This window comes from Dermacentor variabilis, chromosome 4 (genome assembly GCF_050947875.1).
Source record: "Dermacentor variabilis isolate Ectoservices chromosome 4, ASM5094787v1, whole genome shotgun sequence".
Classification (NCBI taxonomy): Eukaryota; Metazoa; Arthropoda; class Arachnida; order Ixodida; family Ixodidae; genus Dermacentor; species Dermacentor variabilis.
The window spans coordinates 1,187,800-1,205,434 of NC_134571.1; the positions used below are offsets into that span (position 1 = coordinate 1,187,800).

The window sequence follows — 17,635 nt, forward strand, 5'->3', positions numbered from 1 at the left end:
CGAAGTAAGTGGGAAGGAAAGTCCGGTGAAATCATAACGATGCCGTCCAGATAACACAGGCATATCCGCCACTTGAGGCCGCACAAGATGTTGTCCATCATTCTTTCAAATATGGCAGGCACGTTACACAGGCCAAATGGCATCACAGTGAATTCAAATAAACCGTCAGGTGTGAAGGCCGTTTTTGGACGGTCCGACTCAGCCACTGGCACTTGCCAGTACCCGGATCATAAGTCTAAATATGAGTAGAATTCGGCGCCTTGGAGGCAGTCTAGCACGTCATCAATACGGGGTAGCGGATAAACGTCCTTGCGGGTGATCTTATTGAGTCGCCGGTAGGCCACGCAAAAGCGAATTGTGCCATCTTTCTTTTTTACCAGCACTACAGGAGAAGTACAGGGACTGTGCGAAGGTTGTATAACGCCGCGTTGGTGCATGTTTCCAACTTGCTCAGTGATGACGCTACGTTCCTTACGAATACACGATACGGCCTGTGGCGTAAAGGCGCATGGTTGCCGGTGTCGATGTGATGGACAACAGTGGAAGTACGGCCTAAGCGAGATTGGTGCAAGTCGAATGACGTGCAAAAGAGGTCTAGGAGATCGTTGATCTGGGTGTGCTGCACTGGAGTGAGGTTGGGATCAATAAACTGGGGGGAAAATGTTGGGTCACATGGCGGCGTGGGAGGAGAAACTTGAAGGGCGAGAGCATCAATCGGAGGAGAAGCCGGGTCGTCAGGCACCTCGTAAAGGAAGCTTGGTTCAATTTCGTCGGCATAATCAAGACACTCATCGTGGAGCAGGCTAGCAGGGCAAGGAAACAGGTTCGATACATAAAGTGCACTGGAACCTTGTCAAATGGCAAGAAGGGCAAAAGGAAGCAAGAAGGGATGACAGCGAGCAACAAGCTTAGACAGCGTGAAAAGAACTGTGGAGTCGGAAAACCCAACGCAAGAAATGGGTACAAGTGCGGCAGAGTATGGAGGAATCTCTGTGTCGGCGGTGACAAACACACAGCCGGAAGAGTCATCAGTATCTTCAAAAATGTTGGTGCCGAATGGTGAAAGTTTGAGTTCAGCACAGGCACAATCTATAACGGCATGATGAGAGGACAGAAAGTCCCATCCTAAAATCATGGCATGGGAGCAGTGAGGCAGAACAACGAACTCAACATGGTATAAAGCGCCGCTTATAACAACACGCACGGTACACTTCCCTAAGGGTTCAATCGGCGCAGCGCTTGCTGTACGTAATGACATGGCAAAATATGGCGTCCCGACTTTTCTAAGGGTAAGACGAAGCTGGTCCGAAATCATTGATATTGCTACTCCCGTGTCTACAAGCTCATCAACAGCAATGTCTTCTGCATAAACTTCAAGGACGTTCGCAGGAAATAAATGGGGTATTGAGGAGTTCGTTGAGATCGCAGTTCTTGCCTCCGGAACTGCGGTTCTTAGTTTTCCTGTCGGATAGCTTCAGGGCGACGGATAAGTGGCGACAAAGAACGCCGACGGGGAGACGTAGACTGATGGGTACTGAAAGTTCGGGAAGCAGGAGGCGAGGCTTCGAAGGGCTGAGCGGCAGCGGAACGGGACGGAGAGTCAAAACCATTGCTTTGTGCCCTTCGAGAATCCGAAGGATACCATCCGCGCCGGCAGCAAAGCCATGCTACATGCCCAGGTAGGCCGCACGAATAACAGGTAGGTCGGTTGCCATGGGTGCGCCATGGATTGAGAACAGCGGGTGGAGACTGATGGAAATATTGGTGAGGTGAGCGGCCAGTAGCTGCTTGGGGGAGTAGGTGCAGGTAAGTCTGGATTGAATACCTGCAGACGGAGGCCTTGGATTCGCGACAACAGCAGCGTATGGAAGTGGAACAGGCGTAGGAGGCGGTTGATGAGCAAGTGGTACTGCATTAGCTACTTGTTCTTGTATCACCTGATGGAGATTGAGAGACAAGGGTGACACTGAGGCTGGACTGACTGGCAGAAGAGAGAGTTGGTTAGCCACTTCTTCTCGTACAAATTGCTTGATTTGGTTGAAAATTGCTGAACTGCAAGGAGTAGCACTGACACCATCACTCAGAGCTGAAAGCGTGACGTCCGGAGCGAAAGCTCGGCGTGTAGAAAGCTGTTGTTTGTGCAGCTCCTCATAGCTCTGGCAGAGCGTTATGAGGTTGCTGACTGTCTAAGGATTCCTTGCCAAGAGCATTTGGAAGGCGTCACCTTCTATGCCTTTCAAGATGTTCTTGACCTTGTCATCTTCGGTCATATCTGGGTTGATACGCCGGCAAATGTCAAGTACATCTTCAATGTGGCTCGTAAAAGTTTCGCCGTTTTGTTGGGCACGACAGCGAAGCTGTTGTTCAGCCCGAAGTTTGCGCACAGCAGGGTGACCGAAGACTTCTTGAAGTGTCGTTCAGAATGCTGTCCAGGTGGAAAAATCAGCCTCAAGGTTGCAGAACCAAAGATAGGCGACCCCGGAAAGGTAGAATGGTACGTAACCAAGCTTGTCAGCTTCAGACCATTTGTTGTGGGCACTCACTCGGTTGTACGATGACAGCCAGTCCTCTACGTTATGATCGTCAGTGCCATTGAATATGGGAGGATCCCGTTGGCGTGGTGCACCAGGACAGACGACCGGAGGCACTGCCATGGGTCGCTCGGTAGGACTAGTCTCCTCAGGCATGAGAGATGTGACGGGGATCGTCCGGCTTCAGAGTTCCAGGTTTGCAAAAGGTCCAGCACCTTCCACCAGATGACGCGAAGCTCTTTGGGCAGTAAGCGTTTGCGACTAGAACAAAAGAGCAGCAAGAGGTAGTACATAGTACAGCCGATCGAGCACCGAAACAAGGTTTTTCTCTCTCATCGTCGTTATCTCTCTCATAGCCACAGCCCCACTGCTCCTTATTTTACAGTACACTTGAAAGAAATATCTCCCAGCTTGCCCTCTTTGCCTGTCTTAGCGTCCGTCTTCCGTGACTTGATGTGTTCCAACTCAATGAGATTTTCTGAAGTCGGAAATCAATGCAGTATGCCCCATGCTTTATTTATTCATTTTTTTGTGCTTTTATGCAGTCATTACTTCACAAGGAAACCCACCACCACCGCCAGCTGCCCGTTGTATGAGGAATGCACTTCTTTGCTGTGTCTATAATAAAAGCAGTAAAATATGCTACCGCATCGTCCATATTAAAATTGCCGATAAAATCTTGAATGATATATGTTGATTCTTTAAAGGGCCCCTCACCACGTCTCGCTATTTTGAGCTGACAAGCGCAGAGCATACACTGCACGATAACAATCGTGTCTGCAAAGTATTACATCACTACGCGCCATGGAAAAATCTGAAATTTCAATCCGAACGCCGTTTCCCTCTTCACTCGGGGCCACCGCACTCCCAGTCGGACAGTGACGTAATTGTGCCCCTGCACCTATGTAATCGTGCCTGCAGTGTGATGTTGCTCGTGGTGACATGCGACTATGAGAATTATTCAAGACAACATCTGTTATCTGTGTGATCTGTTGCTTGAATTGAAGTTCTGAGAAATAATAAAACACACAAACGGAATGTCTATGTGTTTTTTGTTTTACTTCGCACCGAAGCAAGAGAGAGGTACTTCCACTTCGTCTGCTTGTTCCCACGGTCGTGCGGTCACGTGCGCAGGTACTGAAACTATGCCATTTTCTACCGTGTTCCAGTGCGTGATGACGCTCTGCGATCTACTTGTTCTGCCTTAGTATTTGTGTAGCACTGAATTATACTGCTAGTCATGTTTCCTTGTGCACAGGGGCAAAATCGTGCGCTGCGCGCATGAGACAACAGCTCGCGCACGACACCATCGGCGAAAGTGTGTAGCGCTGAAAAATAATAATAGCAAGGAGCAAAAAAAGAAAAAGAAGCATGTGTCACTTTATACGGTGTGGCGCTGCCCCTGACATGCCAACACGCAGGAAGGTATGATACCTGCCTCCTTGACTTATATATCTTTTCCCTTTGATTGTCACAATTTCTTTTTTCCATGATGGGCAGGACCACGAATATGCAGCATGCTCCCCATCACAGTTCACACAGGGAAGGTGTTTTCACAAGATTCAGAGTTGTGTTCATGAGCACTGCATTTCGCACAATTTTGGCAGCCTCAGCAGCTCTGTGAAATGTGGCCTAATCACTGACACTGGAAGCATCACAGCAGATTTAGAACATACGGTCCGACCCGGATCTTTACATACCTGCCTCGATTGTCTCAGGGCAGCACACTTGAGCCATAGGTGAGGATAAGGCGCTTTGTCTGGATGCTTTTGCAGTCACATCTCATCTTAATGTGCTTGACATTGATTACATTTTGGTCACTCCTACCTTCTAATAGCATAGTTTCAATTATTTCCATCAAGTCATAATTGGAAACAACTGCACAGGTTGTGTTCATCATGCGGTGTGGGGATACTGTCAATGGGACGTCGCCGAATGACACTAGGTTGGGCAGCCCATCTCTGATGCTTAATAGCCTGGGTCAGGAGCTCTGGTGAGAGACTTTGAAACAAGGAAAGGAGAAATTGTTCTTACAGTCCTTTCTGGTTTTTTCAGAATTAATAACTTGGAAACACGAAAAGTTTTCTTTTTGCTCTGCAAAAAAACTGAAAAATTATTGGTACGTCCTTTTTCTGAGGGCGATAAGGGAATGGGGGTAAGAGCCTACCATAAGTGTACATGGAATTTCTGGCGACAACACAAGGCACCCACTATAAAGTCCATCAAGAGGACACTGCAGGACCTGGACAGAACAGGTCCTGCAAATGCCAGCTATACGCCACTACTTTAACTAAATATGAATAACTAGGGTGGTTATATCATAAGAAGCCAACAAACATTGACACCAAGAACAACATAGGGGAAATTACTTGAGTTTAGTAAATGAAATAAAGAAACGAAGAATTAATGGAAATTAAAGTGGATGAAAAAACAACTTGCCGCAGGTGGGAACCGAACCCACAGCCTTCGCATTTCGCGTGCGATGCTCTACCAATTGAGCTACCGCGGCGCTGTTTTCCCATCCCCTTTCTTGGGTATTTATGTGTCCTAGTAGAACCCTGGGAGTGTTAGCCAGCGCCACCACACACAGACTTGGTTATGTCACACAAGGTCAACCCTTGCTGTCAGGAAAATCAGAAGTAACAGCAAGTGAGAAGAAGAAAGGAATGACAAAGTGAGAGAGAAATACGAGGATTCAAGAGGAGGACAGGAAAAGGCAACCACCGATTTCCCTCTGGTGGGTCAGCCCGGTGGTGCTGTCTATGCGAAGCTGAAGTCAAAGAGGTGTGTTACCTCTGCTGAGGGGCCTTCACAGTCCAAACACTTAGCATCAGCACAATTCCCAGGATCCCTTTTTCGCCAGACACATTTAAGCGCGGGAGGGTCCAATGACCGTGTGCTTGGGTCCATGGTGTCGCAACACACCAAATGCCTGCAGATGCAAACGCCCTGGCTGGAAATATCATTAACACTGAAGTCGCTACTTTGTGACAACATAGTATTGTGATATAACCGAGAGATGCTCAAGAGACGAGCCGCCGCGAGAACGACGATAAAGTTTGTCTGTGCCCTTGGCGCGGGCGAGTGTCGGCCTGGCTGTCTGGCTCCAGTGTAAATAGCCTGTACATAGCCTCCTTCGTCTGTGTCTTCCCACACGTAACATTCTGGTGGAGGTGCAGGGTAACAATCCCCGTACCTTTCGTGCATAAAAGTGAATAGTAAGCAGTGGCTGCTAAACTCCCAAGTAGACAATAAATTGAGACAGACGGAGATGCATTCAGCGGCTTCTATGGTCAGCAGATCTCACCTGGTACAGCTGGCAGACGAGCAGGCAGCTGACCCAAGCGCTGTGCAGGAGCGTGTTGAATGCTATCCAGGCCACCCAACCACTCTGGGACAGGGCAGCCCAGAGTGTGTGCTCCTTCCAGACTGGAAAGGGGCGGGGGGGGGGGGGGGGCGTTATTGACACATGCTACTCTTGCAATTGAGCAACAAGTGAAAAATTCTGTTGACATATTGTCAGTACACAGTAATGTTGCCTTCTATTTTGAGTTGTATGTTGCAAGTCCTTCAATATGAGTACAGGGAAACAATGTCATAGCAAACACAACAATTGTTTCAATGATCTGCAAGAAAGCAGTGCAGGTTGCACAATGCTAAGTCTCTTGTTCATGGCTTGATCACAATTGTGCAAAGTTCAAGGTTCCTACAGAGCATCCGACACAAATTTCAAGGACAATTAAAGGATTCCCATGTTGCTGAAGGCCAATATTTAAGCAGGTTGAAGCCAACTTCAGTCACACGCATAAATTAAAAAAATATTCATACCTCCTCCTTCTCAGCTGCAATTCTTTACCACTAAGCAGCCAATAAATCACATGAACGCTGCAAGCTCCTCAGGTAGCTTTTCAAAGTTGACTTTCCCATTGTAGTGATTTAAATCGCCTTGTGGCACATCAATCTTTGCTTAATGAGGTTTAACAGTGTCTGGATTCACCCAAAGATACACATCACATTAGAGCCAAATGACTAAAACTTACTTTCCTTCAGGCATTTGGAGCTCAGGCCTCAATAACAGAGCTGTGATGGCTGTTATGTCAACCAACTAGCAAAACGAAAATGCTGACACGGCTTGATCTGCCTTTGTCCATAGCATCATGATGGCAACGGCGATTTAAACAAGCATGTCATCAGTGGCTGTGGACCTTCAAGACTGCAATCGCTTAGTGAAACTCTCAAATGAAAATACGTAGGATCGTTTCCCTATAGAAAGTGTTTACGGCATGGTGCTGATGCAGAGTTTGTTATTTTGAATGTCACCCCCAACCAAAAATTTTTAAATAAATCAAGGAGCACATTTACTTGAAGGATTATTTAAGGGCCCTTGAATATGTTTTTCTAAATTCAATGGTTTTCAATGGTTTCAAGGAAGCGTGCGAACCCTGGTAATGACACTTCATTCACAGCAGCCAATGCCAATAAGCTGTTTCCATGACTGTGTTCATTTTAGTAAGAAGCAGTATGTTACCTTTATCGGGAAAAAAGACCATGAAGAGTAATCCCTACAAATAAGGCTAATTACTATATAAATGCGGCTGTTTTCATACCACACTAGTGCACTTGCCCTGGAAAGAAGGAAGCAACCTTCACACCGTCGTGGCAAAGCGGGACACACACTGTCAGCGCTTGGACTATCACTCCACATCTCCTTCCACTCTCGGCACTCAGTGGTGACCAGGCTTATGTGTGCATTCCAAGACCAGACAGTCACATTGCTAGCTCAGTTAGTTAGATGTGATTTAGTGGCACAAAAGTGGCTACGGCTATGCTGCACCAAACACGAGGTGTTTTAAAATTCAATTTAGGAAGAAAAAGGCTGTGTTAATCTATATTTTATGTAAAAAGCCAGTGCCATCTAGAAATTTACGCATGTCATTTAATGAGACTATCAGGTCATCTCCTAAAATTACAGCAGGTTGTCAAGGTATGTGTAGTTGATATAAGTCGTGCAAAAGGTTTCGTCTGTGTACTTCAATATGTGCACATGTCAGTAATATATGCATAGCTGTTAGTGGGTCATGCCATTTCTTGCATGTTAGTGCATATTCTTTTGTATGTAAATAACTGTGTGTGAGGTGTGTGTGCCCAATGCGTAGTCGGCATAAAACTACTTGAAAGAACCGGTCCTGGTGGTTACATGACTCCCACTCACCAAGTACGGGTTTAGTAAGAGGTAGCTTGTTGTCTGCACAATGGTCCCATTCGTGTTGCCATTTTGACGTTAAGGCCTTCCTAATCGCACGAATACTATCTTTATATGGAAGTGCTGTATTTGTTATGCTTTTGTATGCCGCCATTGATGCACATCTATCAGCTGCTTCATTACCCGCTATCTGAAGATGGCTTGGGACCCAGCAGAAACAAATTGATCTCCCATGCTTTTTAAGCGTCACCATGTAGTATCCCCTAGCAGGGGATCACACTCAGTTTTCAGATGTAGAGCCTTTAATCAGGGTGTCTACCAAGTTGACATTTCCAAATTCCCCGAGTCTTCCAGGTTTTCCCTGAGTGCCTTTGCGAAATTCCCTGAGTGACGCAGAACTATATTTTATGTCAAGATGGGCTGAAACCATGTTGCTTGATGCTGTCACTCTCTAGTAAGCATGAGAAAAAATAAAATAAAAACGACGTTATCCAGTTTAATACTAAGGAGTAGCGTTTATTTTATTCAAAAAGAGAATAGAAGGGAGGGGTTAGTAAAATGCACATCAAATAAAATGTCTTCGAAAAAAATTCCAAATTGAGTCGGACATTCTCAAATGCGAATAAAAAGGAGATACATAAAGAAGCAAATATTTTCGAATATGAGCTATTCCTATCAACTGATAGCAAGCTCAGTGGTATGAGGCCCGAACTTTGTCACAATATAGATTCTCTCTCAACAGCTTGTAAGTCAACCACAACTGTCCTGACATACTCTCAGTCCGTGCACGGTGCCTCAGTGTTGTGTTTTACTGCTTCAAAAAGTTTATTTTGGTTTGGATGAGGGACACCTGCATCTCGACATCAGCCAACACTTTGTTTTTTGAGCTCAAGCTAATTCAAAATGGCGGCAGCACGCTTCCTTTCCCGTTGATTCCTCAATGCCGTAGGTCCTTTCTGTTCTCGTCCTTCTTCCACCACTCATTTGCCCCACGGACCATTTGAAGCATCTTTTTGGCCAGTTGTAGTCAACGTCCGATTTTCAGAAAACGTCTGAAAAATTGGCCAGTTGGAAGAGAATGCATGTCTTTTACTGCCCTTAAGGACTCAAACCGCCACAGGCATATTCGAAAAAGCTCTGAAGGCCCGTCGGTACACGTATTAGTCATATCGGTGCTCGTACTGTGGCAGGACATAGCGGGTGCACACGTGTATAATTAAGGAATACATACTGTGTCCCGTGGCAATAGCACCTTCACACGTTTGTTAAGCTTCACCACAATACTTTTGCGCATGCTTCACGAAGTAACATTTCTGTAAAGAGCCAAAGCTGACTTTCGGGAACCGGCATTATGCAATGCACCGTTTTTTCTGAGCTTCGAAGCCAATCGCGAGGACCACAAATGAGGAGTCGGTTCCATTGCTGACAGCAGCGAATTCTTTCAATGAAAAACACTGCGCCCAACAGCAAGAAACTTAATAGCGAACGTCGAAGCAGCTAGGCCTAGCGTTGCCACCGTGGTGGCGATGGCTGCCAGCGGATCTGCGTGCGAGAGCACCGGTTCGAGGTGGCGAGGTAACCAAAATGGCAGCGGTGGTGGCTTTGATTAATGCCATTTCGGATCGGCGTTCCCAGCAAAAAACTCTGGAAAATCAGACGGCGAAAGGTTCTTGCGTCCGAAATTTCAGACGTTCTGATATATTGACTCTATGGGGTACGTGGTGGTATCGCGAAGCCGTCCGAAAATTTAGTCGTTCACTGTACTGGCAACTCCTCCAGCCGACGACAGGGCGTCAAAGATGATTCATTACGATTTTTGTCTGTTACTCGAGCCAGCATTACCGTGACTTTCGTTCCCTTTCAATAAAACTATAGCTAATTTTCCCTGATAGAAGCACAAATTCCCTGAGTTTTGCTCGAGTTTTTCAAGACTACTCAATATCCCTGAGAATTCCCGGTTTTCCCAGTTGGTAGACACCCTGATTAATGTACTTATTAAGGAACCAGTTCCTAAGTTCACGAGTTCCTAAGTCTGAAATTTGAAGAAAGCAATGTGAAAAAAGACATGCTGCGAAAACAGAACGAAGCTCTCAAAAAAGAGAACTTAATGCTGAAAGAACGTGATAAGACTGTGAAAAAGCTTACAGATCACAAATAGCGAGAAATACTGTGGAAATCAAGGGGATAGAGGAGGATAGGAATGAAAATCTGCATGAAATACTGAATCAAGTGGGTACAGCTCTGAATGAGCCAGTAACCATAAGCGTCATTGATGTTTGCCACAGAGTGAAAACCAGGAATGATTCTTCTTGTTCAAACATAATAGTGGAATTTAACCCTTTGAGGGTCGATTTTTTTATTGCAGATTCCAATTTTTCTTAGGGACTTATTTTGAAAAATATGTACCGTAATTTTTCTAGGGTGACCGTAAACTGAGAAAAAAATATTTTGCCTTGGTATATATGTACTCTTGATTCATGAATAACAACAATAAAAAAGCAAATAAAGTTATAAGAATTAAAAATTTGATGCATTGTTATACACATAGTTCAAGGCTTTGAACATGTGCACACGAGAATATTTCGCAACTCTCACCTGTTCGTGCTCTTACACTAATAGTTACGTCCATGGCGTAATCGAAGTGCGTAGGTTCGCACACTGAAGAAAACTGCGTGGTTGTGTGCCCGTCAAAAAAGCAAAACGTGTGACAAACTTCCGCTAATCTTCATCTTATCGCCAACCAGAGGCAATTAGTTTTCGCGAGTGTCAAAAAAAAAGGTACGGAAATGCATGCATGGCAGCATCCTTCTTATGCGCACCCCCGTGAGCAGCAAATAGACAGTTTTAGTTTAGCGGCCGCAACTATAGCGTACGCTATACGCTATAATATAGCGTACGCTAAGCAGCGCACGTTTTCTACAATTTTAGTTGGCCGGCGATATCTTCGGATCTCAGAGGCCATATGCCGTCATTGCGGCTATTTCGCGCCTTTAGCGACAGGTGGCGCTGACATCTCGAACGTTTCTTTCGTTAGGCTTCGACTCGTTCGAAACGAGAAGCGATCTCGAAAACACCACGAGGTTATCCATAATACTCTGTCGTCGAAGCGGCCTGAGACTAAGCGAAAGCCGTTTACACAGTCATTTGCTACGAACGAAGTGCATTTTACAAAAGCAACGCCAAATTCAATTCGAAGTGGGCAGCCGGGACCGCCGCCATGTTTCCCGCAAGCTCCGCAAACCCCGCAAAAACGCTAACGCTAACTCGTTTGCGTTGCGTACGCCCGCTATACCCGCTATTTCGTTTAGCGTTCAGCGCATGCGCAGTGACGACCCGCTATTTTTTAGCGTACGCAATGGAATAGCGTACGCTATACTAAAACTGTCTAATGAGCGAGAAACAAGCGGTCGCCCTTTGAGCGATTAGTAACGAGATAGCCATCACTTTTGCGAGTGCAAGAAGCCGAAATCGCCCGCAGAACAAAACCCAAAACCGCTGCCCACTTGCGTGCGCGCCAATGCACGAGCGGTAGTATAGACACGCGTGGGAGCAAAGTAGCTCTAAAACAAACCATGCAATGAGAACAGAGAGCGGGAGGCACGCGAAAAAAGATTCCCTGTATTCCCACATAGTGGCACCACATGATAGAAAAGAAAAAGTTAGGAAATTTGCGTGCTTTTTAAACGTATAGATGGTGCCGTAAATATATGGCATCAACCATTTTTGGACTTGTTCGCAACATTGTATATTTACGTCATTGACCTTCAAAGAGTTAAGACGTGCTCAAAGCGTGACGCCTTTCTGCTCAAAGCAAGGAAAACTAGGCTCTCGACTAATGACATTGGTCACTCAAGTAATAAGCCAGCATTTGTTATTGAGCATCTCTGCCCTACTCTCAAGAAGTTGGTTGGAATGGTAATCAGTAATAGGCATGCCAATGAAAATTCGTATGGACAAGGGATGGAAAGATGTTTGCTTGAAAGGACGAACAGTCCACAGTACTTCGCGTAAGCACTGAAAGTGACATAGCGAAAATAGTTTGAGTGAATGGCGTCACGCCTTTGAACATCACTCCAATCCATAATGGCATTGCAACCTGAAGACGTTAACAGACTTGCACCTTCCGAAAATGATATTGGACTAACGTGCTTCCACTTAAACACCAGATCTGCCTACCACAAATAGGACTTGCTAAACCTCTTCTTGGACCAATCTTGTTTTAAGTTCAACATAATTATGCTGACCAAAATGTGGTTTAATTCGGACTGCGATGCTATAGTGATTGATAATTACCAGACTTTTTGTCAAAACTGCCAAGATAAACGTGGTGGAGGAGTGTTACTGAATATCAAAAAGTGCATTACTTGTGACCTACTTCCTGAATTTTCATTTACAACACATGATGCAAAGTGCGTTGCTATTGTATCAGAGAAATATATTGTAGCTGTAATGTACCGCCCTCTAGATGGAATTGTGGATACATTCATTGTGTATTTGGAAGGTTTATTGAACTATGCAAGTGAAAACGACCTGGTACTAATACTGGGGGTGTTTTAACATCGACATGCTGAATTACTGAAATGCTCAACACAAGTTACAGACAATGCTATTTTCATACTGTTCGACTAATGAGATTAGAGATTTCACATGAGTGAAAAAGACAACGAATACATCAATTGATCTGTTTATAACAAACCTACCAGAGCACAAAGTTACTGGTGGTGTATTGGCATCAAGCATTAGTGATCACTTACCTATGTTTTTTTTTTTTTTTTGGGCGAAAGTGCTTAATCAAGACCGTTGGACATTACCACAAACCAATAGAATTCAAGATATTTGCGAAAAAACATTGCAGAATTTTCGCAATCATCTTATAAAAATAAATACATGTCTCGCACTTCTGATGATGCATATGACGAATTCTTGCGCCTATTTCTTGATGCATACTGGAAGTCATTTCCATATATCATACACAAAAAAGTAAAAAAGCGTGCAAACCTTGGATAAATAAGGAATGCCTTAAAATGACTAAAAATAAAGATAAGCTTCTTAACAGGTTCCTCCAAACGCATAACACTGATGACTGGGACACATTTCGGACACACAGAAACAAAACTAATGCTGTATTATGGAATACAAACCGAAACTGTCTCTACAGTTACTTCTATATCGGGAGAAAACAGAAATTGGACTTAATGTGGAGCAAAATTATTTAGCTACTAAATCAGCTACCAAAAAATGCAGAGGTTCATGAAATAACACTGAACAATCAACTTAAACAAGGAGCTGAATTAGCAGAAGAATTTAATCACTACTTCATAAATCTAGTCACTAGCTCTCATTCTACGGAGGCAGTAAATGGGATCTCGAGAAATTCTACGAGCATATATATGAATCCCACAACTGAGAGCGAAATAAATAATGTGTACAAATCTCTTAATAACAGCTTAACGTTTGATGTTGACAACATTCAATTCAGGCCAGTAAAGTACGTTCTTGACATCATACTGCCACAGCTCATGCACATTTATAATCTAGCTCTCTTGACAGGTGTTTTTCCAAAGAAAATGCAAATAGCAAAAGTTATTACGATATTCAAAGGCGGAGAAAAAAAAACTTATCAAATAACAAGCCAATATCCATACTGCCAATGTTCTCCAAAGGTTTAGAAAAAAAATTATGTACGCTAGAATAATTGGGTTTGTCAACAAGTACAATTTGATTAGCCCCACCCAATTCGGATTCAGAAAAGGCAGGTCTACAGAATTTGCCCTTGTCATGCAAAAAGAAATCATTCTAAAAGCCTTCGATGAAGAACGCCTGATAGCTGGTATATATATCGACTTCTCGCAGGCGTTAGACCGTCTAAACCACTTAACGCCAACTAAAAAACTTGAATTATATGGAATTAGAGGCACACCGCTCACGCTTATAACATCCTACCTGCAACATAGAATGCAATGTGTTTGCATTCAGGGAAATTTATCTCCGTGCAAAGCAGTTTCCTCAGGTGTCCCCCAAGGGAGCATATTTGGACTACTTCTATTTAATTTCTACATAAATGACATTACACAAGGTAACCATGGCACAGAGTATGTAACTTACACAGATGATACAACAATTCTTTTTCACAGTCATCGCTATGAAACTCTTCAAAGTAATATTAATGAAGCTCTCCGCGATCTACACAAGTGGAGCATAATAAATTCGTTTGAAATTAACATAGCTAAAACAAAAGCTATTATCTTCACACGCTAATGAACCTGAACCAGCTACTTATATTACAAACGAAAGCACTTCGTCACATTGCATGCATTGAAAAAACTGCGCACACAAAACCTCTATTTATAAAATACAATCTTGTAACTGTGTATAAATTGTATGCTTTAAATCTAGCCAGAAAATTTAAATAGTATTCAGACGGACTTCTACGTACACTTTCAGAGTTGACACCACTCACAAGGTCTTATAATTCATGCAGTGATGATATCTGGAAAATACCCTTTACATGCCTTATGTTAACAAAACAAATGCTTCGTCACACGTTTCCAAAGCTGTTAAACGAACTTCATCAATACGGAATGAAATTAGAAACAACTGGGAACTGTGCAATCAAGGCATTTTTTTGTTGCGAACGATAGATGAATTTCTTTTGTGCAAAAGCTACACATTATGTATAATTTTATTCAAGATTTCCTAGTTATTTTTTTCCGCAGTGTTAAAATTGTATAAAGCATCGATGGATTTATTGTCATGAATGCCTTAGGGAATTATCATTGTATAATGTGTACAAACATTTTGTATTCCAACGCTCTCACTGTATGCCATGTAAACAGGGGTTTGAAGCTTCTCAAGTGGATAGATCCACTTTTTTTCGAGCCCTCATCTTTCACAAAAGAACAGATTTGCGGATGGAATAAAGTTTTGTGATTGATTGATTGATTGATTGATTGATTGATTGATTGTGCATATGACTGTATTTTTGTGTTTGTCAGTGATAATTTTTTTAACTACAACCCATATAGCATAAACTTCAGTAGTGAATACAGAGGCATGTCTTGGTAATCGAATACTTGTTTCTCAATTTTCCATTACAGCCCCTACACCTATGTGCTTTTTTTGTTTTAGAGTCATCAGAGTAAAATTTCATGTTATTCTGATATTTGTACTGAAGAGCACGGAATTCTTGTATAATGTGTTTGTGTGAGGTGTCGCTTTTCTTTAGACGTGTTAATGTCTAGTCACATAACTGTGTGAAATTGTACCATGGGCGCAATCGTTTTGGTTTTAACGAACACAGAGGTGAAGTAGTTCCTTCCAAATTGTACATCACTGATCCAGTCATTGCACTAAGGTGTGAGTGCGAGCCTGAAATGTGCGTACTGCAGCAGATTAGAGCAGTGCATTCTGCTCCACAAAACATTGAAACTGGCCGAGAGACGAGAATCAACCTATATCATCACCATCATAATCAGCTTGGCTACGCCCACTGCAGCGCAAAGGCCTCTCCCATACTTTGTGAGGTTCTCAACCATCTCAACCATGCTCTTGGGACAATGGAACGCCAACACAGTAGTGCAAACAATCACAAGGGCATTTATTGCACCTTTCATAGATCAATGCCTGCTAGCCGAGTTGCTATCCACAAAACATGCCCATGGGTGCGCGACAAATCTAGAAGTCCGACTCACCGCGACTGAATAGCGAGCGAATATGTTCGCCCCATGCTGGATCCCAACGCCTGGTTGTTCGCACGTACGGTCACGCGAACGGTGGCGCGTTCGAAGGCAGGCCACGCGAGGCGGTCTTGCAGAAGCATGTGTCGGCGCGCGCGCGGGACGTCCACGCTGTTCAACAATCCGCCGGGAAAAAGGAAGCGCCTTGTCTCTCGGCGCCCAAGTAACCCCGCCTGTCGGCGACGTTAGCAGCGCAACACTCGCACCCTCTCTCGTACTGCGCCTCAACCACTCCGACCGCCGCGGGCGCCAGGCCACGCGGCGAAGCCGGATTACAGGAGACGCGCCGTGCGGGAAAAACATGAGGGGACGCGCGAGAGTCACGCATCCCCACAACTTCTCCAACTACCCCGGTCATGTACTAATTGTGGCCATGTTGTCCCTGCAAACTTCTTAATGTCATCCGTCCACCTATCTTTCTGCCACCCCCTGCTATGCTTCCCATCCTTTGGAATCCAGTCCGTAACTCTCAATGACCATCGGTTATCTTCCCTCCTCAGTACATGTCCTGCCCATGCCCCCGTTTCTTTTTCTTGATTTCAACTAAGATGTCATTAACCCGTATTTGTTCCCTCACCTAACCTGCTCTTTTCTTATCCCTTAACGTTACACCCATCATTCTTCTTTCCATAGCTCGTTGAGTCGTCCTCAATTTCAGCAGAACCCTTTTCGTAAGCCTCCAGGTTTCTGCCCAATACCTGAGTACTGGTAAGACACAGCTGTTACACGCTTTTCTCTTGAGGAATAATGGCAACCTGCTGTTCATGATCTGAGAATGCCTGCCAAACGCACCCCAGCCCATTCTTATTCTTCTGATTATTTCAGTCTCATGATCCGGATCTGCGGTCACTACCTGTCCTAAGTAGATGTATTCCCTTGCCACTTCCACTGCCTCGCTACCTATCGTAAACTGCTGTTCTCTTCCGAGACTGTTAAACATTACTTTAGTTTTCTGCAGATTAATTTTTAGACCCACCCTTCTGCTTTGCCTCTCCAGGTCAGTGAGCATGCATTGCAATTGGTCTCCTGAGTTACTAAGCAAGGCAATAATATCAGCGAATTGCAAGTTACTAAGGTATTCTCCATTAACTTTTTATCCCCAATTCTTCCCACTCCAGGTCTCTGAATAACTCCTGTAAACACGCTGTGAATAGCATTGGAGAGATCAACTTATATATGGCACTGCAAATGGTGGCTAGTGCGTAAAGCACATTGAAGCACGAGATCATATCGAACTGCTTGAGGCACTCTGTATTTGGGAACACCCAAGCAGTGACTAGCTCAGCTGAAGCCAAAGATGACCTTTTAATTGCTTCACGGTGGATGACACTCGAGGACAAGGGATTTGTGCCTGCTGATGTTCAGCTCGATGACTTCGTTAACATCAATGTCAACATGAAATTCCACAAGGAATTGACAGATTCTGAGATCACTGAGAGCGTGCAGAAACATGACACTGTCTCGTCATCTGGAGAAGAACACAATCCGCAAGACACACTGACTCTGGCAACTGCTTTGAGTAATGGATGCTTTTGACCTCATCAGAAACGTTATCGGAGCACAACACAATGATATTGCAATGGCTCATTTAATGGACTGTGAGACTCCCGTAACGCCTTTGCTTACCGTGAAGCGTAAGCAGTCCAGGCTGACCGACTTCTGGAAATAAAACTTCCGGTAACCATAAGCTTGAAAAACTTTGCCGACTTTGTCATAAATATGCAGTGAAATTGTGATAATTCAAATTGCTTCACTGCAGCAGCACATGTGCCCTAAAATTAGCGCTTCACGATTGGCCGGGCAAGCGGGCTTTAGGCATTGGCCGCTATGCATTAAAAATTCTGTAAAATGTGTTGCTGAGTGAAGGAGCATCATGCTCTTCCCTGACCGTCGCTCGTAGGTTGAGCTTTGTGGAAATTCATCTACTCAAGGTACAGCGCATCTTGTTTTGTTGCACCTTCTTCTTTTTTTTTTTTTGGCTGTAACCTTCCCATGGTTATATTGTACAAAGGCGAATTGTTCTGTTCCTGTGGCACTGCATTTAATGTATGGAAGCATGTGTCTCTGTCATGGTGGCATTTCCTGCAGCTTTTACTGCTTGTTCCCTATGTCATGTGTGCAGTAGGGTGATGCAATAAACATTATTACCGTTTTAAGTCAAATCT

General features: G+C 44.3%; 1 protein-coding gene across 5 annotated transcripts in view; it reads right to left on the reverse strand.

The window, feature by feature from the left end:
- Window positions 1–17,635, reverse strand: part of Hip14 (palmitoyltransferase Hip14) — a 172,023-nt gene that overhangs the window by 71,006 nt on the left and 83,382 nt on the right. For all 5 annotated transcript variants that reach the window (XR_012827224.1, XR_012827223.1, XR_012827222.1 and 2 more), the window contains exon 12: window positions 5,839–5,960. Coding sequence is in view for 2 of the 5 variants with exons in the window: in XM_075687928.1 (XP_075544043.1) it covers window positions 5,839–5,960 (122 nt within the window). In the remaining 3 variants the exon portion in view is untranslated. The remainder of the gene's footprint in view (window positions 1–5,838; window positions 5,961–17,635) is intronic.